The 25,000-nt window shown below is 39.1% G+C and overlaps 1 protein-coding gene across 1 annotated transcript in view; it reads left to right on the top strand.

Moving 5' to 3' along the window:
• LOC109421526 (mitogen-activated protein kinase-binding protein 1) overlaps positions 1–23,201 on the top strand; it is a gene marked incomplete at its 3' end in the record, with an annotated part of 82,715 nt that extends 59,514 nt beyond the window's left edge. Inside the window, 6 exon segments of the mRNA XM_062849673.1 lie at positions 10,396–11,106; positions 11,166–13,160; positions 13,214–13,515; positions 13,584–13,720; positions 13,940–13,999; positions 23,099–23,201. Coding sequence (XP_062705657.1) covers positions 10,396–11,106; positions 11,166–13,160; positions 13,214–13,515; positions 13,584–13,720; positions 13,940–13,999; positions 23,099–23,201 — 3,308 coding nt within the window.
• Positions 23,202–25,000: the final 1,799 nt, after the last annotated feature.

Raw genomic sequence — 25,000 nt, 5'->3', positions numbered from 1 at the left:
TTAAGCAAGTACCTATTTGTTATTTTTTCCGGAAATTCTTTAAAATATTTCACGGATCCCTTCAGAAATTCCTCCATAGTTTCTTGGTTTCTTGAAGGAGAATGTGCCTTTAGAACCGACCTACTGATGGTTTCTATTAAGATTTTCCTAAGCATTCCCTTAGAAATTCTTCCAAATATTTATCAAATGCTCAGCGATTGATGATTCGATAAATTGTTACCGAAGCCCGTGATTTTCTCTAAGTGTGCCGGATTTTCTTCAGAAATTCGGCCAGAAATTGCGTTAGGGATTCCTCCAAAGATTGTTTGAAGATTTTTGAGAGATTCTTCTATTGAAACTTATGAAAATTCATAGGGGGATTTGTGTAGCAATACCTCCTGGATAGCTTCAGGAATTCTTCCGGCGAATCCTTCATGAAATCCTCCAGGATTTAATTAGACATTCTTTCAGATATTTCTTTAGGAATCCTCCTTCAGATATTCGTTTGAACATTCTTTCAGGAATTTCTACAGGTATTTCTTCAAGAACTCATCTAGGTATTCCTTCAGGTATCCCTCCCGGGATTTCTTTTTCAATTTCTCCTATTAAATCCTGTTAGTATTCCTACAGACATTCCTCCATGGATTCCTTTAACAATTCGGCTTTCACTGCTATTTTTATGAACACAGCTGTAACTTCGGTGATTCTTCCAGGGATTTCTTCAAGGGTTTTTCCAGGACTTCCTCCTGAGATTTCATTCAGGGGTGGTTCCAGAAATTTCTAATGGGATTACTCCATGAACTCATATTGGCCTTTCTCCATGTATTCCAGCTGGGATTCCTCAAGCAATTCTTATTAGGATCCCTCAAGAAATTCCAACTGGAGTATTTCCAGGTATACTTCGTGGGATCCATCTAAGGATTTATCCTGGTTTAATTGCAGTAATGCTCTCGGAAAATCTTAATGAGATTCATCATGAAATGTCTCCTGCGATTCCATTAGGAACTCTATCTATGGAGTCCTCCAGAATACCTCTACCGATTTTTCCAATGAGAGCTGTAGCTATTCCTCCAGGTATTTATTCAAGGAACTGCTCTTAGGATTCTCCCAGTATTCCTGATGGGGTTTCTCCAATAATTCCTGTAATGATTCGCCAAGGGCTGAAAGTCTCTTTAATAAAGACAAATCAATGAAGGCGAGCTTGGTGGTCTAGTGGCTACCGCTTCTCATTCATATGCAGAAGGTCATGGGTTCAATCCCTGGCGCGTCCCTTTCATCCTACTTTGTATCTTTCTATCCACTTTCTCTCTCTCTCTCTCTCTTCTCTACATATACAACTCATGTATATTCATATATTCATAGCCATCGCTAGAACAAGAAACGAATTGGAAAAAAATCGTTTCCCTCCCTTCCATCTTCCACTCACAGCACAGTGTATATAACGCCTACAAGTTATGCAACCAAAGCGTGCTGTGCCGCTTGACCTTATTCACCTTATTCACCACACAATGTATCACCTTACGAGCACTATAAATAACCCCCAATCCATGGATCGCATCACCGACCCAACGGTGACTCCCAGATCTCCCATCCTTTCCGTCTAACAAATACCCCAGTCCGTGCTGGTTGTGGGGACGCAGAGGTGATCTCGGTCTTTAGTAGCAACAACCAGCACACTCTAACATTCCTTTCCCTTCCCAACTGACTATAAGGACGTGGCCGGCGTCGTTTTTGATCCAAAATGCATGAGCTGCTTAAATTGCACTTTGAGAATAAGTGGAGTGTCCCAGCCCTTATTCATTTGGATCTCAGTGCAATTGGAACCAGCTCAGATCAATCACGGAGTAGCAACCATTGACATGATAGTCAGATTAATAAAGACAAATCAATGAATCAATGTAATGATTCCTCCAGCAAACTCATACTAGGATTTCTCTGGAAATTTCATCTGTGATAGCTTCCACCGTTCCACGAGCTTTTCCAGAAATTCCTCCAAGAATTCTTGGTGGGATCATGCAAGACAATCTTCTTGGGATTCAGCAGAAGTCCTGGGAGGAATTGCTGGACGAAACTGTACAGGCATTTTTAATTAAATCCCAATCATTTCTTGATGAAATACGTGGAGGAATACCTAGACAAGTCTCTGTTAGAACTGGTAGAGGTTCTCTGAAATAATGCATCGAGAAAGCCCTGAAGGAGTCGCGGGAGGAACTTCTGAAGGAATCTCAGGAAGATTTTCCGGAAGAATTCCTGCAAGAATGCCAGGATAAATAACTGTATGAATTATTACGAGCATTTCTGGAGGTATTGTAGTTAGAATTTCTGGAGGAAGAATTGCTGGAAGAATCAAAGGAGAAGTTATTTAAGAAATCCTTCGAGGATGGCCAATATGTGTTTCTGCAGGAGTTCCTACAGCAAGAATAGATGGATGTTCCGCAGGAGGAATTGCTTGAGGAATCCCAGCTGAAATTCCGGAGAGGTCCTGGAGGAATCCCATAAGACTTTACTGGAGGTATTTCTGGATAAAATCTCTGAAGAAATTCCTGGAGGAATCATCGGAGGAACTTGTGGAAGAATCTCATAAATATTGCCATGAATAATCCCAGGAAGAATTCGGGAAGGAATTGCACGAGAAATTTTGGAAAAATCCCTAGCCGAACTCCTGAAGGTGTGCCAGTAAACTCTTCTGGAGGAGTCCCAGGAAGAATGGTAGAACCACATTTGCAATTGCTTGAGGAGTCTCAGCTAGAATTTCTAGATTAAATCTCTGAAGATGTTACCGGAGGAGCTTCTGGAATACTCCCAGGTAGATTGTCTTGAATGATCCCACCAAGAATTCTTGAAGGTATTTCTAGAGAATTTTGTAGAGTTGAGTAGAGTAGAAGAATTTTTTTAGAAAAATCCTAGCATGATTTATTGAAGAAACCCCATCAGAAATAGGGGGAATCCTAAGAGAAGTTCCTTGAAAAAATCGGTAGAGGTACTCTGGAGGACTCCATAGATAGGGTCCCTGATGGAATCGCAGTAGATATTACTGGATAATTCCACCAATATAAGTTCATGGAAAAATCCCATCCGAAATTTCTGGAAGAACCCCTGGATGATATCTCAGGAGGACGTCCTGGATAAATCCTTGAAGAAATCTCTGGAAAAGTTACTGAAGGGATTTCCGGCAAAAAAAAACTAGGAACCAGGTGGTAATTCCAATAACCCTCAACGAATCTCTAAATTAGTATGTAATGTGCTTCTTGTGTCAAAATTTGGTTGAAAAAAATTGAAAAACAAGAAAGTCATAACGATAAGAGTGTTTTTTCAAAGTTTCAAAGAATTTTCCTGAAGTGGAAATTCTCGCAGGGATTTCTTGGGAAGTTTTCATGGTATTCTTTCCGCAGATCCCCCACGGATTGCTTGAGATATTACTTCTAAATCTAAATTACTACTAAATCTTCCAGTTATTCCTCCATACATTTGTTAAGATCACTCTGCAAGAGATTTTTCGGAACATCTCCTTATTTATTTTCTGAAATTGGTCAAGGGTGTGTTTTAGTAACTCCTCAGAAATTCATTCTGAAAATCCAACAGGGATTCAAAAGTTTTCCTAAGGGTTCCATCCAAAATTTCTGCAGATATTTCTTAAGAGACTTTTCCAGATATTCATTCAGGAGTTCTATATGAGTTCCTCCAAGAATTCCTCCAGAAATTCCTTCAGAGATTCTCGAGAATTCCTCTAAGAATTCAGGGATTCCTTCAGGAATTCCTTTAAAGATTCTGCAGGAATTCATTTATTGATTCCTTCAGGGATTGCTTTAAAGTTTTGTTCGGAAGTTCCTCAATGGATTTCTACAGGAATTCTTCCAGATATTTTGGGATTTTGAAACATCTTTGTTATTCCTTTTTTTATGTCTTTATTAAAGAGTTTTTCAGCCCTAGGCTGGTTCATCCCTGAGAGTAATTCCTTTATCCTAATAGTTTTTCAGTAAAATTTAGGTGGTTGGGTTTTGTGGGCGATATAGTAGGCAGTTTAGTATGCGATGATTTCAGAAAACAAATTCAAACAGCAAATTGAGTAACCGATACCGATCTCACACGACGACGAAACCACTTTCAATGACGAGACGATAGAACAGATCCACCCGCACATATGACCCCCGCCCGAAAATGGACAGTAGGTAGTTCAAATAACAAAACAAGCAATCTTCATCCGATGGGCCAAACACCAAACCAGCCAGCAGTCCCAGCAAAGTGGAGCGATAATATTTTATGTAAATTTAACTGGTGCTGTTTACTCTTTATTTAAAATGTCATTTTTTGGCGTATACTTATTTACTACGCACGTACGCAACACCACAGCAGTCAATGCTCGCTCAAAGAACGTCGTCATCGTCGTCGTCGTCTATTGATCTCGATGTGTGTGGGATGCAAAGGTTACATAATCACTTTACTTAGCTTGGTTGGCTGGATGCTTTGACGACGACGGCAACTACAATGATGATGCGACTTATGGCTGAGCGAACATGTTAACAATATTATGCCATTCATTTTGTGGGGGGAAATCTAAGCGAGGTGTGGTTGACCGTGAAATTTGTAAACTATTTATCCACATTTGCGTGCCGGCTGGGTGTGATGTTGTGTACCTAGCTTACAATGCAATGATGCCAAGAAGGTGTCACGTTTGGTCATTGACTGAGAGTTAAAGGGCTGATGGGGAGTAGGTGACTTATGAAACTGCTGTTATGTTGAAAACTCTGTGTGGTATTTAATTAATTTATACAACTTGTACTATTTTCAGTACATTTTTTTATAACGGTGGTCTTCCACCGAAGACGTTCACTTATATTCCTGGAAAGAAATTCCTGATTTGATCTGCATCAATCTAACAAGATAAGATTGGCTAGACATAAGTTCGGAGCACACAAACCAATAATTATAATGGACCACGGATAAGATTTTAAGAGATTACTATTCTGTATAGCATTGGAATAAAACATTGCATTAAATATAGGGTAGAAATTTACTACGCCATATGTGCTAATTTTTATCACATCAGATGGAAAATAGGCATCAGTTAAATATGTTCCAACCAGAGGGGGGCACATTTCCGTTAATCCGTGAACCGTTAATTAATGGCGTTAAATATGTTTTAACGATTTTACTTAATTTTTTCACTAATGTATCTCTCAATTTGTCAATTAAACGTACTTTGTCTTCAAATGCTTCAAGTTTCTACGTCTATTACAGACATACTGGCTGACTGGGATAGCCGAAAAAGGGTAATGAGAAGATTCTGAAAAAAAAATCGGTGGCATAATTTTAAACGGTATCCTTGAAGTAATTTCTGGTGGAATTTCTGAGGCAATAGTTCTTGACATACGCGGAGAAATTCTTGAAGAAATTTATATGAATTTCTACATGGATATTCAAAGGACCTTCTGCTGGAAACACTGATCATGTATGAATATCTGGAGGAATTCCTGGAGACATTCCTACGAGTAATTCCAACGGAATCCCTGTAGAAATTCTGGAAGAAACCCCTAGCAGATTATGAAACTGGTACATAAATTTCCATACGAATAAGTAGAAAATTTTCTGAAAGAGTCCTTGTGGACAATTTTGAAACAATATGTGGAGAATTTCTGAAGGAATACATGGAAGACTTTCTGAAGGCATGCTTACACTGCTAATCGCGTTCGGTAATTTTTACCGAAACCTCAACCGCTGAGCTTTCGGTAATGGGTTTTCAACGAAATTCCGTAAAAAATAAACAAATTTCGGTAAAATGTTATCGTTTATCTGTCAAACTCTAACGAACTTCGGTAAAAGTTGCTACCTTTACCGATTTTTTCCTGTAAAACAAACTTAACGGTTGAGATTTCGGTAAAACATTACCGAAGTCGGTGATTTTTTCTAACTGTGTAATTAAATTTCTGGAGGTAAAATTTCTTGAAGTAATATCTTACGGGATCCACGGAGAGATGTCTTTAACAATCGGAAGATTTCTGAAAGAACCACTGAAAGAATTTCTAAAAGAATCATTGGAAGATTTTAAAGGGGGATTTCTTGAGTAATTTACGCAGGTACCGCTGGAAGACATTCTGAAAAGATCCATACAAAATATAAAGGAATCTATGAATCAAATTTGAAAATTTCTTCCAGGGGCTTTCTAAAGGAATTTTCTGGAGGAATCTCAGTGCATTCGCAAATTTAGAAGAATCCCAAAATCCATAGATCCACGGAAGATTTTTTGCAACAATTTCAGAAGCAATCTTAAGATTTTCTATAGAAATAATTGAAAATATTTCCAGACCAGGAGGAATTTCTTAAGAATTTCATGATGGGTTTTAAAGAAATCCCTGGATGAATTTCTGAAGAAAGCTTGTGGGAATGTCTAATAGAATCTTAAGAAGATTCTATTAGACCAGTAAATCCTTGTATATTTTTTGAAATTAATTCATGAAGGAAATCCTGAAATGTATGGAACATTTTTTGAAAAACTTCCAGAAGAATTTCTGAAGGAATCCATGGACGAAATTTTGAAAGAATCTACTGAGGATTTCAAAAAAAGCTGAAGCATTTGTGAGACTTCTAAAAGATGTTTTGTGAAATTTGTGAAGAATTCCGTAGAGATACTTCAAAATCAAAACGTGATACAATCTCTGGGGAATTTTCTAGAGGATTTTTTTTAAAGAAATTTCCTAAAAGAACCCTTAGAGGAAACAATATTTTGAAAGAATTGCTGGTGCAACTCGATTTTTTTTCACATGAGTGTAATCATTTTGTAACTTTTAATTCCGCCCTATTTTACTTTTCCTTTGACAGATACGCGTATTTCGACTATCACTTGTAATCTTCATCAGTGTCCCCAAGGTGTAGTCGAAATACGCGTATCTGTCAAAGGATAAGCGAAATAGGGCGGAGTTAAAAGGTACAAAGTATTGACACTCGTGTAAAAGGGTGTTCTGCTTAGAGGTTTCAAAAAGTCGGTACAAGATTGAATTTCTTCTAAATAATTTACTGAAGAAATTCCTGAATAAATATCTTGGGGAATTTCTGAAGAAATCCCTCAACAAGCTTATGAAGAAATTTATGGAGGAGTTTTTGAAGATTTTCAATAAGAATTTTTTATGATTTTTTTTTGGAGAAATTATTCAAAAGATTACTAAAGCAATTCCTTCCAAATACATTCTTTAAAGTTTTATTTTTATCATGGAGAAGTTTCCAAAGCAATCTATGAAGACATTTTTAAGGAATATTTGGAAGATTTCTTGAAAAAAAAAACAGGAGGAATTTCTCAACTAATCTCTGAAGGATTCCCTGGAAAAACCTCTGATAAACAAACCTAGAGGAGTTTGTAACAGAACCTCTGGTCTAATTTTTGAAAGAATACCTGGTCTCGTTGTTGAAGGTATCTCAGGAATATTTATATTTTTTAGGAATTCCTTAAGGAAGCCCTAGAAGAAGTTCCACTCTCGGAGGGGTTTTCCGAAGAATTTCTTGGTGCAATTTATAAAGCAATTCATGAGAGATTTTCTGTAAAGATCCCTCGATTTTTTTTTCAAATAAATGCTACAAAGGTTTTTTATAGGTATTTCCACAGGAATCCCTGGATTTTTTTCCTACTTAGAGCGAATTCCGAAGAAACTTTCCAGGAGAAACACATCCAAAATTTCCTGTGAGTCATTCAGGAGGAATTTCTAACAAAACACCTGTAGAAAAAGATCTGAAGGAATCCATGAAAGCAATTCATTCTAAATTTTGTAATCTTTTTTTTTCAAATACGTAATGGAATCTGTAGGAATTTCTGGAGGAATTCTCCGAAAATTTTCTAAAGAAAACATTGGAGGAAAGAACATTTGTAAAGTTTTCTGGAAGACCCCCGGTGAAATTTCCGGAGCAACTCGATTTTTTTTCTAAATGGATTTCTAGAGAAATTCATGGAAGAGGTCTCAAAGCAATTTTCACAAGCTTTTCATTAAGAATTCTTTATGAAATTTTTGACGAAATTATCAGACATTCCTAAACCAATCCTTTCCTTGAAGTAATTTCCGAAGAAATCCTGAATTTCAGAAGAAATCTAAAATTTCCATTCTTGGGAGGAGCTTCCAAAAATTCTGTAGAAAAATCTGAAGAAATCTAAAATTTCAATTTTTGGCAGTAGTTTCCAAAAAACCCTATGGGAAGATCTCAAGAATCCATGAAATAAATTCAAAAACCGGGTTTCTTCAGAAATCCTTCGAGAAATTTCAGGAAAAATCTGAAGAAGCATTTCTGGTGAAATCGCGAAAGGGATTTTTAGAACAATTACATAGTTTTTTAAACATTTTTTTTTTGAAATTCTGGAAAAACTCCTGAAAAATTTTTTCAAACATAACCTTGTGGATTTTTTTCTAGTTAATTCATGAAGCAATTCCTGAAATTTATGAAGAAATTTGTAGAGGAATTTTTGGAAAATTTTCTGAAAAAAAATCCAGAATAATATTCGAAGAAACCCATGGACGAACTTCTGAAAGAATCCCTTGAGGATTTCAAAGCAATAATGAAGTAAATCATAGAAAAATTTTTAAAAGATTGTATTGTAAAATTTCTCTGTAGAATTTCTGAAAGGTTCCATTGTAAATTTTTTCGAAGAATGTTTTGGAATAAATCTTTTTTAACTAAAAGTCGTGTAGGAATTTCTGGATGAGTCGTAGTAGAAATTTCCGAAAAAACCCTTGAATGAATTTTTGAATTTTCGAAAAAATATTTATGGCATGAAGTATAGACAAACTTTTGAAGATTGCCTAGAGGAAAGAATCAATAGAGAAATCTCTCAAAGATTTACTGGTTATATCCCTCAAAGAATTACAGGAGAAATCGCTCTAGGAACTTCAGAAGAAATTGCTTAGAGCATTCCAGTAGGTATCCCTCAAGGAGTTCCTGAAGGTATCCCTAAAGAATTCCTGGATTTTCCTAAAGCAGTTGCTGAAAGAAATCCTGAATTAGTTTCTGAAGAAATTGCTAAATGAATTCCTGGGGAAATCCTTGATGAAATGGCAAGAGAAATCTCTGAAAAAGTTCCAGGAGAAATCATTGAGCGAATACCTAAAAAAAACCTCTTCAGCAATTTCAGGCTCCCCTGAAGAATCTTTCAACGAATCCTTGAAGAAATCCCTGAAGGAGTTCCTGGAGGAATCCCTGAAGTAGTTCTTGGAAAATACTCTCCAGCAACTTAAGGAGAAATCTCTCAAACATTTCTAGAAAAAAATCTATGAACGATATCAACACAATTTTCAGAAGGAATTCCTGAAAAACATTTTGGAGAAATCCCTGAAGCTCTTCCTGATGAATCCTTGAAAAAACTCTTGTTGGAAGGTGTTTGCGTAGGCATGTATTTCCGAAGGAAGTGCAGAAACATCCAGAGGAATCCTTGAATGAACTCCAGGAGAAACCTCTAACGGATTTACCAAAGGAATCCCTAAAGGAACCCACGAATTTCTGAGTAAATTGCTTTTGAATTTCAAGAAGAAACTACTGTAGGAATCCCTGAAAGAGTCCCATTAGAAATCCCAGAAGGCGTTTCTGGAGGAATCCATGGAGGAGTTCTTGAAGGAGTTCCTAGAAGAAGCTTTTCAGAAATTTCAGAAGAATTTCTTCAAAGAATACCAGGGAAAATTCTTGAAGGTATTTATGGAGAAATCCCCTTAATGCACCTACAGGAACTTCAATTAATTTTAAGAGAAACTCCTGACGGATTTTCTAGAGGGATTCCTGAAGAAATTTCTAAAAGATTTCAAGGAGAAATTCTTGAAAAAAATCCCGGAAAATCCTTGAAGAACTTCCAGGAGAAATCAATAGAGAAAACCCTCAAACAATTACTGGTTGAATACCTCAAAGAATCACAGGAAAAAACGCTCAAGGAACTTCAGAAGAAATTCCTCAGAGAATTCCTGTAGGAATCCCTGAACAAGTTCCTGAAGGTTCTGGGAATTTCTGGGTTTTCCTGAAGCAATTCCTGAAAAAAAAATCCTGGATTTGCGTCTGGAGAAATCACTAAAAGAATTCCTGAAGAAATCCTTGAAAAAACTGCAAGAGAAATCTCTGAAGGAGTTCCAGGAGAAATCTTTTAATGAATACCTAAAAAAATCTCTACAACAATTTCAGAAAAAAATCTCTTAAGAAATTTCAGGAGGTTCCCCTGAAAAATCTTCCAAAGAATCCCTGAAGAAATCCCTGAAAGAGTTCCTGGAGAAATCCCTGAAAAAGTTCTTGGAAAATACTCTCCAGCAACTTCAAGAGGAATCTCTCAAACAATTCTAGAAAAAATCTATGAAGGATACCAACACAATTCAATCAATCAAAATTAAGTTATACATTTGCACTATACCAAATCTGAATTCATAAAACCCTAATAGTATTCCCCTTTTCTTCTCCCTCTTCCAGATGCACCGTGGTCCTGTTCAACCCGAAAAAACTCACGCAGTCCTTTCTGCTCAACACGGCCAAAAAGGCCATCACGGCGGTGGCTTATTCGCAGTGCGGGCGCTATCTGGCCACCGGCGAATGCGGACACAACCCATCCATCAAGGTGTGGGAACTGGACGTCAACGGGAATGCCAACTACGAAAACGGAGCCGCCGGCAGTATAGTGGCGGAATTCTCCGGTCACAAGTACGCCGTCAGTTGCGTGGCGTTCTCCCCCACCGGGAAGTATCTTGTCTCGGTGGGCTCACAGCACGACAACATTGTAAATGTGTTCGATTGGAAGGCCAATTTGAAGATCGCTTCGAATAAGGTTACGGCCAAGGTCGTCGCTGTGAGCTTTAGTGAGGATGGGAATTATTTTGTGACGGTTGGCAATAGGCACGTCAAATATTGGTATTTGGAGGGGAGCCGGAAGTACAAGGAACCGATTCCGTTGATGGGACGGAGTGCGATATTGGGGGAGCTGCGTAACAATGACTTCTGTGCGGTGGCTTGCGGCAAAGGGGAAATGTCGGATAGCACGTATGCGATTACAAGGAATGGGCACCTGGTGGAGTTCAATTCCAGGAGACTGTTGGACAAATGGGTTATGTGTAGAACCAATGCGGCCAATTGTTTGGTCACGAGTACAAAGTATATCCTAGTGGGTTGCGCCGAAGCCATCATCAGGTAAGTCTTGGTCATTAGTTTTTCTCAGCGGGTGTACTGAAAGATCACTTGGTTTGCAGAGTTTTCAACGCGGAGACCCTGGAATACATTACCACCCTGCCACGAACGCACTTTCTCGGAGTGGACGTGGCGCAGGGTGTCCATATCAATCACATGATGACGGTTCCACAGAATGCCAAATACCCGGACACGATCGCGATCGTGTACGATGAAAACCGATCCAAGGTGACGAGCGTTTACAACGATCATAGTTTGTACATTTGGGATTTGCGGGATATCCGGAGGGTGGGTAAAAGTAACTCGTTTTTGTACCACTCGGCGTGCATCTGGGGAGTGGAAACTGTGCCATTTAGCTATCTGAAACACAATGTGTCGGATACGCTGCCATCGGATAGCTTCCTGACGTGTTCGTCGGACGACACCATTCGGGTTTGGGACATCGAAAACGGTGAAAGTACTGAACTGTATCGAAAGAACATCTACAGCAAAGAGTTGATGAAGGTGATATACATCGATGAGGAACTCAACCATATCAAGGATATGGACAACCCAATCCACAATACGGAAAAGAGCTCTAGTTACGATGGGAGGAACGGGGTACGATGTATCAAGATCAATCCGGAAAACAGTCAGTTGGCTACCGGTGATAGAAGTGGTAACATTAGGATCTACAATCTCAGTAATCTCAAACTGATCACAACGATCGAAGCGCACGATTCGGAAGTGTTGTGCCTGGAGTACACCAACGAAAAAATCGAACGAAAGCTGCTGGCCAGTGCTAGTCGAGACAGATTAATTCACATCTTCGACTGCGAAGCGGGTTACCGAATCCTGCAGACGTTGGATGACCACTCGAGCAGTATTACCTCGGTGCGGTTCATCGGATCGGGCAAGCAGTTCCAGATGGTGTCCTGTGGTGCCGACAAATCCATCATTTTCCGTAATTTCCAGAACAATGTCTTTCTACGGGGCAACAATTGCTCCGGTAAAAATACGCTTTACGATATGGAGGTAGATAGTAACTATAAGCACATATTGACGGCCTGCCAGGATCGGAATATCCGAGTCTACAGCACGCAAAACGCCAAACACACCAAGACCTTCAAGGGGTCCCATTCGGACGAGGGTAGCCTGATAAAGGTTAGTTTGGATCTTAGTGGGATCTACATTGCCACTTCCTGTACGGATAAAACTCTCAGCGTGTATGATTACTATTCCAACGAATGCATGGCACGAATGTACGGTCACAGTGAACTTGTGACTGGATTGAAGTTCACAAACGATTGTAAGCATCTCATCTCCGCTAGCGGAGATGGTTGCGTATTTGTTTGGCAGGTTCCACATGACATGATAGTAACAATGCAAGCTCGACTTTCGCAACAAGCACTACGATCTGGTCATCAGCCAATTCCAAGGCCTCTTTCTAATCCGTTCACCGATGCTATACTAGACCACCCAGCACCTCCTGAGCAGTTCGGATCACCGCCGAACAACCTCTTCATAGAGGACGCTCCGGTTACACCAGGTTACCGATTCTCCGACGTCGGGCAGCTGCCACAGTGGGCCAAACGAAAACCTACGGAAGATCAGTCGAGCTCACCGGTTCTTGGTAGCAGCCCTAGCCAAAGCCAGACCATTGGGGGTCCTCCAAAACCCCGAGGACGATGGGGTCAAAAGGGACAGTTTGATGAAGCACTTGATCTACGAAATATCGTGGACAGCCCTATGAACACCACTTACAGCACTGATAAGGCAGTACTTCATCACGCAAACAACAATACCCCTACTTCCGGTTACAACAGCGGCAGCTCCAAAGATGTGTACAGCAACGCATACCTCAGCGAGGACAGCTCGATCGACAGCGGACGAGAAAATCGCCGGGAAATCACGTTTCTGCAGCATAAGAAAATTTCCGAAACTAAGGCTCTGAATTCGTTGAACTCGGAGTCGAACACGGAGCACGATGGAGATGTGGAGGATATTTCCGACGGAGAACGGACCAGTTCCGAGCACGGAATGGTGTACTACCCGACGGCGGCGCCATCGACGCCAACGTAAGTCCTTTTTGTTCATTGATTTTCCTAGACATAACACCTTTTTTTCGCAGAGATTTCAAAATCAACGCGATCGACGTGAACGAGCTGCGAAAGTCGGTCCGACGGCAGAAACTGGAAAAGCAAGGATTAAGCATCGCTGCCCAGCTACAGATGCAAAGTGCCGCTTCCACTGGAACCGGAACGGGAACTTCGGACGACGAAGACGAAGGGTCCACCCCGAGTGGAGACAATGCCGACCGATCACTTGCATCCACTTTGGGTGGAAGTTCAGAAAGCATTCCGCAGCAAACGTCGTCGACATTCCTGCAAGCGGCACTGGACGGACCGGCCAGTCTATCGGACAAAGAACGAGGTAAGGATGGATTGATAAATCTAACAGAACTTTCCCTAAAGCAAATATTTTCCTTTGCCCCAACCCAGTTCAAAGCCGCAAGAGCATCAGTGCGATGCACAACAACGATGCCAAAATCACGACCACCATCTCCAAATCGTACGCCAACAACAAGAAGGAAGAACTGATGAAAGTCATCAACGAGGCCAAAGCAAAGCTAGAAAATGTAAGTATCCACCCAGCTGTTATTCCACTTCGCTGAAAATTGCTCATTTTGGAACTTTGCCATCCATATTGCATTCCGCCCCTAGCATCCTCAGAAAAAAAAAAGCTACGTGGAACAATCATTGCAGTTTCACATTCAATGTTTATCTTTTAGTTCCGTTCAACAACTCATCAATCCTTTTTCTCCTTCCCTCCCACATTTTTGCCAATTCTATTCCAGGAGATTCTAATTCATAGTAAGCGTGGCGTTAGTTATACATTAAATGTAGCTCATGCAAAGGTGAGGAATTAGTGTTCTCGGTTGAACCGACGATTTTACCCATTTGTACTAGACCGCCTTCTCGCAATGTTTCACTTACCCCCACTGACTCCCACCGAATCAAACTTTTTCGTGTACTAATATTTATTCAAACTCTCCCCGGCATAACATCCATCCATCGATCGATGTGCTTTCGAATTGCTTTTGCTTGTGAAAAATTTTGGCCGAGTCCGCCGTTAACACAATATGGCACGCCGTTAGTTTTATTTTCCTGTTTTTGCGTCAGATTGGGTGTCCATTGCCCAATCGACATCGTTGTGTATATATCCTAAGGCAATTATTCCAGATTCATTGAAATTATTCTTACTGTCACTGGCAGCTCTACCTGTGTTGGTGATTTTTATCTGTTTGCTGACAGATTTTTGTTGTTGCCGGAGGATTCTCTTCAGAATCTTCTTGTTTTACTTTAGTTTTTTTTATTATGAAAGTTGTATTGTATTGAAATTTACGCACCAAACATTGCGCATTTTAGTGAGCACTTCTCTTTGAAAGTCAATATGCATCAATCCACATGTTTTATACAAGCCCACTATCACAAACTAGTCTCACGTGGAATAAAGTTTACAAGCTAGTCTCACGTGCTTGTAAAAAGTAACATATTACTATGACGATTTTTTGAAAAGTGTGTAAAGTTAGGTCTTCGGTGCGCGGTTTGGTGCGTTTACGGTATTCAGTGTTTCGGAAATTAAAGCGTTTTTAGGAAAATATCTGTCTAACTGTGTGCAATTATTTTGTCAATAACTCTTATTTTTATTGTTATTAATATTTTTGGATTGATTTAAAGGTCCGGGAGAAGAGTTTTTCCATTCTTTTGCCAAGATTTGCATAGCCGAGTATCAGCAAGCAACAATTTTGCTGCGATATCCGCAATTTTGACTATTCATTGCTGATACTCGGCAAACGTTTTGCTGAGAGTCAGCTAACACTTTCTACTGGGATAACAGCTAATAGTATTACTGAGCACACGGCAGTGCAGGTTTTTGGCGAGCTCGCAATTCTGTATTGAGAGTATACGCTCCGAAATTCATCTTATTCGTAAACAAAGCTATACTTGGTTTGAATACAAGTGGGACTCCTTTGCTTCGGAGTATTAACTTTACTAGGACTACGAAACCCTTACCAATTGAACCCTTAGAAAGGTCCCATACGGACCGGCACATGAGGATAATCCTTTAACTAGTATTTTCGATAGCCTCAAAAGACTGCAAAGCCAATACTCTGAAGGCTCCGATTGATGCCGTTCTGTTACGTTTCGATTCCGTTTGTTTTTAGTAGGATGAAATAATGAGCGCTCTGCAGAACAAATGGGATGGTTATCTTATGTTCTATGTTTCACAATCCTGTCAAGGTCGCCATGTGATGTTGTTGATTGAAATACTTGTTTTATTCAAATTTGGTAATGGAAGTGCTTCTGGACAGTGTTATCAGAACGATCAATTTTCCAATACCCATTTTGAAAAAAATATATGGATGACCTTTTTCTTGTAATACCAGCGGACAAAAGAGACGAGCTTCTTAAAATTTTCAATCAGTTCGATCCACACATTCAGCTCACTTGCGAGATTGAACAGAATGGACGCCTTCCGTTTTTTGATATGATATTAGTGCGCCATGAGAACCAAACTGTGGCAACCGAAAGGTATGCTAAACCAATGGCATCCGGGCGGTTCCTGGACTTCCTATCAAACCATCCTCTACACATGAAAATGAATATGGCCAACAATTTCATCAAACGAGTACGGGAGTTGAGCGCTAACCTGACCGATCAAGCAGTAGATAAATATCATCGACCAGCAATTAGGGATCAATCACACCCAAGATCCCTCCGCAAAAGATTGATCAACCGCAGGAACTGACATCGTGAAGTGTCAGAAGTACCCATAGACGACGTATCATATAAACCAATGGTACACGTTGAATATTTGACAAACCGTTTGAAGAAAATGTTCAAAAAGGATTATCCGGATATCGTTTTAGCAACCCGGAATGACCGAACAGTCGGATCATTCTTCACCAACACCAAAGACGTCATACCACCTTCCACGAAAACTAACATCATCTACAGGGTTCTATGCAACAGCTGTGATGCAAGCTACGTTGGGCTCACTACAACCACTACGTCTTTTCAACCATCAATCTGATGTAAACAAGATGAACAAAATGTTAGAGCGCGATCCCGAAAGCCCAACCACAACATATGAGCTTTTTCGTTTGAAGGAGAAAACTGCTCTACTTCAACACTGCCTGGAAGAAGAGCATCAGTTTGCATTTGACCGGACAAAATTTTTGATCAACATCGACGATCCTCTGCGCTTCCTATTTTAGAAGTATGTCACATAGTCAACACTGATCATACGGTAAACAAACGAGCAGATGTTGACTATTTATCTTCACAATATGCTGGTGTGCTACAAACAATCAGACACCAAGAGAAGAGAACACAACAACACAGACAGAATACATAAATAATTTTTGCGACGAAGAAAAGATAATATTGTAATAAGTGTTAAGATTCCTTGTAATCACTTTTAAAATCCTTGAAATAGATGTTGAGTACATCGAAACGTCGGACATTGAAACAAACTAGCTTTTGATTTCCTAAAGAGACTGCTACGACGATAAAATAATACTGCCTGATAAAAATTTTAGGTTTTACTGCAATCCAAATCAGGTTGAGTTTTTTTTTTTTTTTTTTTGAGTTTTGTTTAGTAATATCTACAGGGTGCGGCAGGAAAAAATGCGAAAAGTTCAAGGCACTATTACACGCTAAATATGGGATATATATGACTATTTTTTCTTGACAGTGTATCAGTCAATGTCTATATTCTAGCACTGAAAAATAAAAATGAACACATTTGATGATTAACATGTGATAATGTAGGCCTAATAAGCGGATATCAATAAACTGCGCGCCCAATGGTCATTAAACAAAATGACTATAACAGTAACAGAATGACCTCAAATTCGATGAACAACCAGACCACACTGATCCAGAGCCATGTAGTTTCACATACCAGATGAAATAAGTACATATATTTGATGATATTGTAGAGAAAATCAATGTTTTATCAGATGCGAAATTTAGCGACCTGTGTGATTTTCTGCGGTTTGAAAATTTTGGTTGTCTTCATCTTCAGGCGCCGCCCTGTAAAGGTTAGTGACCAAAATGGAAAATTTTTTAATTACCTTTACAGAAAACTAGCCTATTATAGATCATGGAATGTTGAAACATAGATTGGTTAATGTCAAATGGACGAAAATGAGGTTTGAAGTTGAGAAACACTTTCGCATTTTTTCCTGCCGCATACTGTACACTGTCTATCTCCCATCAAAACTTTGCTGACAGAGATAGTGTTTACATTCAATAAATCGTTCATTGGAGATTACCTCTCTATCACGATGCGGTCGAAATTCCTAGCAAGATTCAGGGGGAATGCTTTTCCAGATTCTGGAAGAATCTTTCTTACAGTTCTTGAGTTCTCTGGGCATTTTGGGAGAATCCTTCTCAAGATTCAAGGGAAATTTATCTAAGAACATTGGGAAAATTTATCTCAGGATAGTAGGATAGTCCATCAGGATTCAGGGAAAATTTCTCTGGGGATTCTTCTGGAATCCTTCTGAATATCCGCATCTTAGATGAAGTCTTCTCAAGATTCTGGATAAATCACTAGTAGAATTGTGATGAATCCTCTCAGGAGTTTTGAAGAGACCCTCTAAAGATTCAGGAGAAATTTCTCTCAGAATTCTGCAGGATCCTTCTCACAACTCTAGGAAACCCCTCTCAGAATTCTGGGGGAGCCTTCACTGTAGGAATTCCTCTGAGAGTTGTAGATGAATTCAATCTCGATTACTTATCGACCCATCCAAAATCCGTTAAACAAAATCTGAAAATTTTTGACGAACTGAATGTAACAAATTGACCTTCATCGTGTTCGATAGAAATTCATGTGTGATCTTAAAATTACACTGCTGATTGTTGAGACTTTTCAGAGAAACTTAAAAAATCCTAATACGAGAATCGAACTCAGATCTTCCGAGTACCCAACCCCTCTAGGCTGAAAGAGATGGCAATCAAAGATAAACATGTTCCACCATAAACGAACAAACTGTTGTACCGCTTCAGCCACAGAGAGAGAGAGAGAGAGAGAGCCGTCCCCGCAGCGAGGCAGACGAAATCACATTCCGATTGGCTGACGACTGAGCGTGCCTGTCCTCGTTTACGTTACTACATGTAATATTCAAGCAAATATGTCTCAAAATCCGTAAACAATACGCATGAATGGCTGGTTACTGAGCGGACTGTATAATATCTCGGCAAATGGCTGTAATCTTAAAGTTTCTGCTATAATGTTCAGTCGATCCGTAGCTTACGTGTTGTTTAATTTTCATGATTTCTTTCTGTGAATGTTTCAAAGACTTCTTCCATAGATTCTAACAAGAAAGCAAGCCTTTGTAAATAGTTGGGTTAGAGTTACAAACCGTCAAAAACATCACAAAACTATTCGAAAACAAACAACCTTCCTCCTCCTTCTATTTAGAATCCCCTGAAGAAGATTTTAAATAAACCGAAGCCGTCGGAAGTTGGGCCAAACTTGTTTACGCTGCTGTCACCGACTGCAAAAGCCGAGAGCTGAATCTTTTTTCCGCGAAAATCTGTTTCAAGGTTCTGAAGGAATCTCTTCCAGGCTTCTTGGAGTATCCTTTTAGAGTGATGGAAGAATTATTCTCAGGATGGGATGGGCGATCATTCTAAAGTTTCAGGACAAATCTCTTTTGGGATTGAGGGGCAAACACCCTAAATACCCTGTGGAGCAATTCACCTCTTTGAATATTGAGGAAATTCCTGTTTGGATTCTGAGTAAAACCCTCTCAGCATTTCGGAAGAATTTCTCTCAAGATTTTTGAGAAGTCCCTCTCAACTTTCTATGGAAATTTCGCTTGAGATTCTTCGCTTATTCCTCCCAAGGTACTGTGGGAATCCGTTCCAAGATTTTGGAATAATCTTTCTCAGGATTGGAGCAATGGTGACATCTCTCAGGAGCAATGGTGAAATCATTCTCGAGATTCAAAAAGAATCTGTAATGGTGATTACAGCACAACATTTTGCAACAATGAAATTACAAAATCACATAGCATAACTTTCATGAATTATTCTGGGTATCATAATTCTTATGTTAGCTGCAAAGTGACGTATGTACTTAGTTTGAAAATATTATAAACAGAATAACATATCTATCAAAATCGTCAAATTGTATACGTACCCCAAAAAAAATATATTCCATATTGGTTATACGAGGCTGACTGCCCGGCTTCGGTATTCCGATTTTCGAACAGTCAGAAATTAATTTCTGTCTGTCTGTCTGTCTGATTGAAGTTTAAGGGTCATTGCCTTTTGACATTTTATATTTCATCAGTTGTTCAAACCACTGAACAACTCCTAAGGTAATTTTTACATACATCTAAATAGAAAATTGTTGAAAAAATTGTTTTGAGAAACTTTCCGGAAATTCTTAAAGAAACTACATTTAAGACATGGCTTTTCTGCATTCTTCAAAGTTTTTACAAAATCGCGTAGGCAACCAACCATTTGCTTCCAGTTCAGTTGATTCAGGTAAATTGCTCAGGCTCACATCCCGAAAAATCTCCGTATATATTTTAACGAAATTCTTGGTTTTTAGGAATTCTAATTGGAATCCATTTTTTTATTCTGTCGAAAATACTGCCACATGCTTGTTTTTTTTTTTAGATTACAACAATGTATTTTGAAATTTCGAAACAAATAATATGGAAATTTTGTGCAATGCTTTTATTAGGTAAATCTTCGTGATATTCCTTAACAATTTTAGTGGGGTTTCATCTAAGCACAGACAAAAAGATACCTTACTCTTTTCGCTTTCCATAGTTCAAACAATTGTTAGTTTGTGAATCTTTCGTTTACTGCACTCAAATAGTTTACCCTCTTTTTGACGTTTGAGAAACACGGCGTAATTAGCATTGGGCGATTATGTTTATCGCAATTTGTTCGAAGTGATACGTCTGTTTATCTGTGATCTATGTTTTGAGGTTCAAGATTCATCTGAAAATTCTACAAGAAATCGATTGAGGAATTTATTGAGATTTATTTTCACAACAATTCAGCATATATTGAGGAATTCTTCAGAAATTTTGAAGGATTTTCGGGCACTTTATCGCAAACCCATACAAGAATTCCAATGGACAATAATTATGAAGTTTTTGTAAGGTTTTTTCAGAAGTTCTACGGAAATATTAGCTGATATGACAAAAAAACTATCTGAAAATTTTACGAAGAACTTACCATGACTTTGAACGACTGTTTCTATGCCAAAAAACGTTTTCGAGAAAAGTGCTGGCAAAAAAGTTATTGCAATTGACTAAACTTTTGAAATTAATTAAACTTTTTTGTTTGTGAATCAATTGTTTTTTTATTGTTTATCAATAGTTCCACTATTGAAACAAGCAGTTAGTAGTTGGATTAACCTTATGAGGTTACAATCATATTTTAAAACTAATTGCAACATAACCTCTTCATAAAAAACAAAATTCCTGGAATTCAACCAGTCACCCTCACATCTGAATTCTAATGCTAAAACAAACTTCTGGTCCAATTTTCAGCTAAATTGGTGAAGATTTCGAGGTGCCTCAAGTCAAAAATGTGTTTTTGGTCATTTTTTACGTTCAAAAATGCCCATGAAGTCTAGAAGCCATATAAAATATCGCGGCCGCCAGTAAACGAAAGATTTTTCTTTTAGCATTAGAATTCAGATGTGGGGGTGACAGGTTGGATTCCAGGAATTTTGTTTTTTTTATGAAGATGTCTAATATCCATCTAATCCTGTTTGAACCGAGTTCGTCGAAAATCGATGGTGCTTATCAGCAACCATGGGAAGTAGGTAGAGGGTTTACACAGTATTTCCAAAAGGTTTCGAGTCCAATCAAATTTGGAATGTCCCAAACCCATAACCCCCCATGATGAAGAGAACAAAACTTCCGAAAACACATAAGTTTCCATATTTCCAAGAATTCTTGGAGTTCTTCTTATTTTCTTGTATATGCAGTTTCATGGATAACATCTTTAAAACTCCTTCAGAACCTCTAGCGATGTCCGCATAGTTTTCTGGATTTCTTCAAAGATTTATCAAATCAATTTGTAAACAAAACAACAAAACAAAACCAGCGCACCTGAGCTTCTGATTTTAGGCTTATTAGAAGTGAGCAAGAACAGAAAATTTAAATTCATTGTTGTTTGAAGCTTGCTTCTTGAGATTTTTACGTCTTAAGTTCTGATGCACTGTTGGAGCGAGATTTCAAGACGTTTGTCCTTAAGACTTATACTTACATGACTTTAGATTTCCGCCCCCTAATTACTGCAAAGATTTTCACAGAAATATTCTCAGGAGCTCTGTAGCATTTACAGAATTTTCTCAGAAATTTTTAAACAATTTTAGTTAAAAATGTGTTTCTCTGGATTTTTTTGTCTGGACATTTTTTACTTTCTGGAATCATTGAGCAATGATTCTCGGAAATTCATTAGATACTTTTTCTAGGTATTGGTTCGAAGATCCCTCCGAAAATTTCAACCAGAATCTCACTTGTAATTTCTCTAGTGATTTTTATGATTTATATTAGATTATTTAAATAATATTGCGATGTCTGGTTAGGTTATTAGGGTACGATTTATTTTTCTAAAGTTGTTGAAAATTGAAATTTATTTTTTTTTATCTGTATTAACGAGATTTTTAGTTCATCTCGGAATTGAAATTTATGGCTTTAGTACTTTAACTTTAAGTTGACTTTTAGTTTACTTTGGTTAAGTTATTTTTACTTTTTACTTGCAGTATTTTTAGAGGTGGTAAAAACGCCACAAAGTTGAGTTTATAATTTAAAAAATCAAAAATTTTATGCCAAAGTGAAATCATCTTTTTATTACTCGCAGATTTTAGCTGGAGGTATTTTCGCCACCTGTAATTCTCAATATTGTTGGCTCAAACTCGGACTCAAACTGGTGATGCTTTGCACAGCAACTATTTCGCTGTCATTACCAAATTTTACTGGATTTTTACGCTTCTGAACAGTGTAATGCAGCAATCTGTATCTTTTTAATAACAATAATATTTTATATCATCCACTTTTTTGAAACTTATACGTGATTTTACATACCGTCGTTGGGGATGACAATGGGTCAGAGGGGTGAGATTGGGTCCAGTGCTGAAAATTTCATTTCGTCATATCTTAATTCAACCATCTACAGCTGATTTTAGAAGCTGAACCTGAGAACATGGTATATGAAAAACTTGTGCGGCTAGACCAGTTCTGCAAGAAAGTCACGGAAAAACCGCTATTTTTAGATTATTTAAGGTGAATGTCACGGACTACCTTCGAAAAATGCCAAATGATATTCACCGTGAATATCATTTGCATTTTTCGAAGGTAGTCCGTGACATTTACCTTAAATATTCGAAAAACAGCGTTTTTTTCCGTGACTTTCTTGCAGAACTGGTCTAGCCGCACAAGTTTTTCATATACCATATTCTTAGGTTCAGCTTCTAAAATGAACTATAGGCGATTGAATTTAGATATGACGAAATGAGTTTTTCCTGCAATTTGAGTGATTCATGGTGTTTTTGGTATCCATAGTTCATTTCATCTAATACTACCATGTGCCATGCATATGACCGACGAATCTATCCATTGATATTTCGCTTCGCCAAAAAAGATGATTTATCTCTTGACCCGTGAACTGGCTACGAAGGATCCACTACATAATGCACAACCAGTATCCCTGAGCCATCCACTACACTCTCTCCGCATTCCATGCTTTTTTGCCCTCACCAAACTGTCTTATTGCCTTATCAGTCGTCTGACCGTACATGGTGTCTTCATAATGTCCATCGCTGTCGCGTTGCTTACCCGCATTCATACATTCATGTTTCCCCAGAGAAAAAAAGAAACGAAAAACGAAAAATAGGCATCCTTCAATATGATTACGCCCATATCTAATGGTGTTCTTTCTTCGTCCTCCCATGATTGAATCCTTTTCAGGTTGGTTACCGGTCCGGTCTGCGCGCTAGTCAGAGCATATCCGATCTAAGTCACTCGATGAGCCCGGCCGGAGGGGGCGGCCTTGGTCGACTGCAGCGGATAGGTAAGTTTCTTCCGTCTAATGATGAGTTTCGTACTTATTTTTTGGTTTCTTTTGATGTGAAGAACGATACACAGTTTGATTTGGTTACACATGTTGTGGTACGATGATGGTCACATTGACTTCTGTATGGAGAAATGCTGAACATCGAGAATTTTGCTAATGTGCCACTCATCGTTCCGCAATTTTTCGTTTTTGATTTGAACAAATATATGACATCACAAATCACTTTCTTCGTATTACGCTGACATAACTGTGGTGGTGGTCTTTACGCTCTTTGTTGTCAAAAAAAGCTTTCCTCCACAATAACGCTTGGTAACGAATTCACATGCAAATCGCTGTTTTAACGTTTGGTAACGGATTTCCTATTGAATCGCAATAACACTGCTGCACAATTTGTAGATTAATAACTAGATGTAGGACTAACCCGCGGTAGCAGTACCAATTAGAAAGAACAATGAAAGCTATGGGGAAATATCACGAAGACTTACCTTTCAGACTTCTCAATATGCGATCCTCGTTTTGAGTTATAGTAAGAATAGAAAACGTTCCATGCAAACATGCGCAAACTTCACTACCACTGTATCTATGATTTCTTTTAGATTTTTAAATCATAAACCCCGGAAGCGTTAAAATCGCTTTATTTTCTCTACTCTTTTTCTATGCTGCTCGATCGAACTTGTTCTGGTTGTCACGGTAATTGTTGAAACGTATTCTAGGGGATCCATATTCTTATCGTAACTATCCTCCTCCTCCGGTGCCAAGTAGCTATAACTATTTGAACTGTGCTGCTCCTCGGTCCCGTTTAGTTCAGAATCACGCTATGATCAACCAATTTCAGCAGGAACTCCCACCTTATCCGCGAAACCTCGGAATCTATCCGAGACCCGACGAAGAGGACAACAACAGTGAAGAAGAGAACACACTGGTCCGACCCGATAAACTTGAGCTTCCAGAACTTCCACCGGTGCCAGCGGATAAACTCCGAAAACATCCGAGCATTTTGAAGAATTACAAATCCTGTCCGGTATCGCCGGTTCACGAAGAACAGGAATGGAGTATGATCTCCACGAACCAGGAAGCAGAAGTAGAATCGTCCAACGCAGGTACGGGAGCACGATCACATCGACAGGGCCGCCACTCGATGTACTACGAAGATGCCAAAACGATCCTGGATATGATCCACTCGGACACGGAGAAGATGATAAAGGAAATTACCAGTAAATACGGAGACCTGGATGACCTGCAACCCAGTAAATCTACTCAGGAAACGCAGCCGCCTATCGTAGCGGACCGCGAACCCAAAAAATTGGAAAAAGTTAACAAAACATTAGAAGGTCTTAAGAATACCGCTCGGAAGGAGCGACATGAGCACGGATTCCTCTCTGAGGACGATCCCAACTTTAGTTCCGATTCGTTAGAAGACTGTAGTCTAGACTTAGATCTAGGTAAGACTGAACAAGGTAGAAATAAGCGAAATACCTGTGCCAAACATCAGAAACCTTCTCGGACGGTAGACTCACTGCCAAAAAGATCCGTCTCGGATTACTTCATCTACGACAGCTTCCAACCGGCACCGTACCGGAATGTTTCGCTCTCGGATATCTTGGACGAGGACAAGCGAGCGGCTGACAATCGCTTCTTGGAAACACAACGTCACTCCAGTGCCAGTTTCTTCCTTGGGCAGCAATACCCCGACCGAAAGAGCCAGGAGAGCATCCTCTCCGATGAATACGGCAGCGGAGGCGTCAGCTATTGCAACAGTATGGAGAGTATCCTGTCGGACGACTCGGAATGCAAAT

This window comes from Aedes albopictus, chromosome 2 (genome assembly GCF_035046485.1).
Source record: "Aedes albopictus strain Foshan chromosome 2, AalbF5, whole genome shotgun sequence".
NCBI lineage: Eukaryota > Metazoa > Arthropoda > Insecta > Diptera > Culicidae > Aedes > Aedes albopictus.
This window is presented reverse-complemented; position numbering and strand designations above follow the sequence as displayed.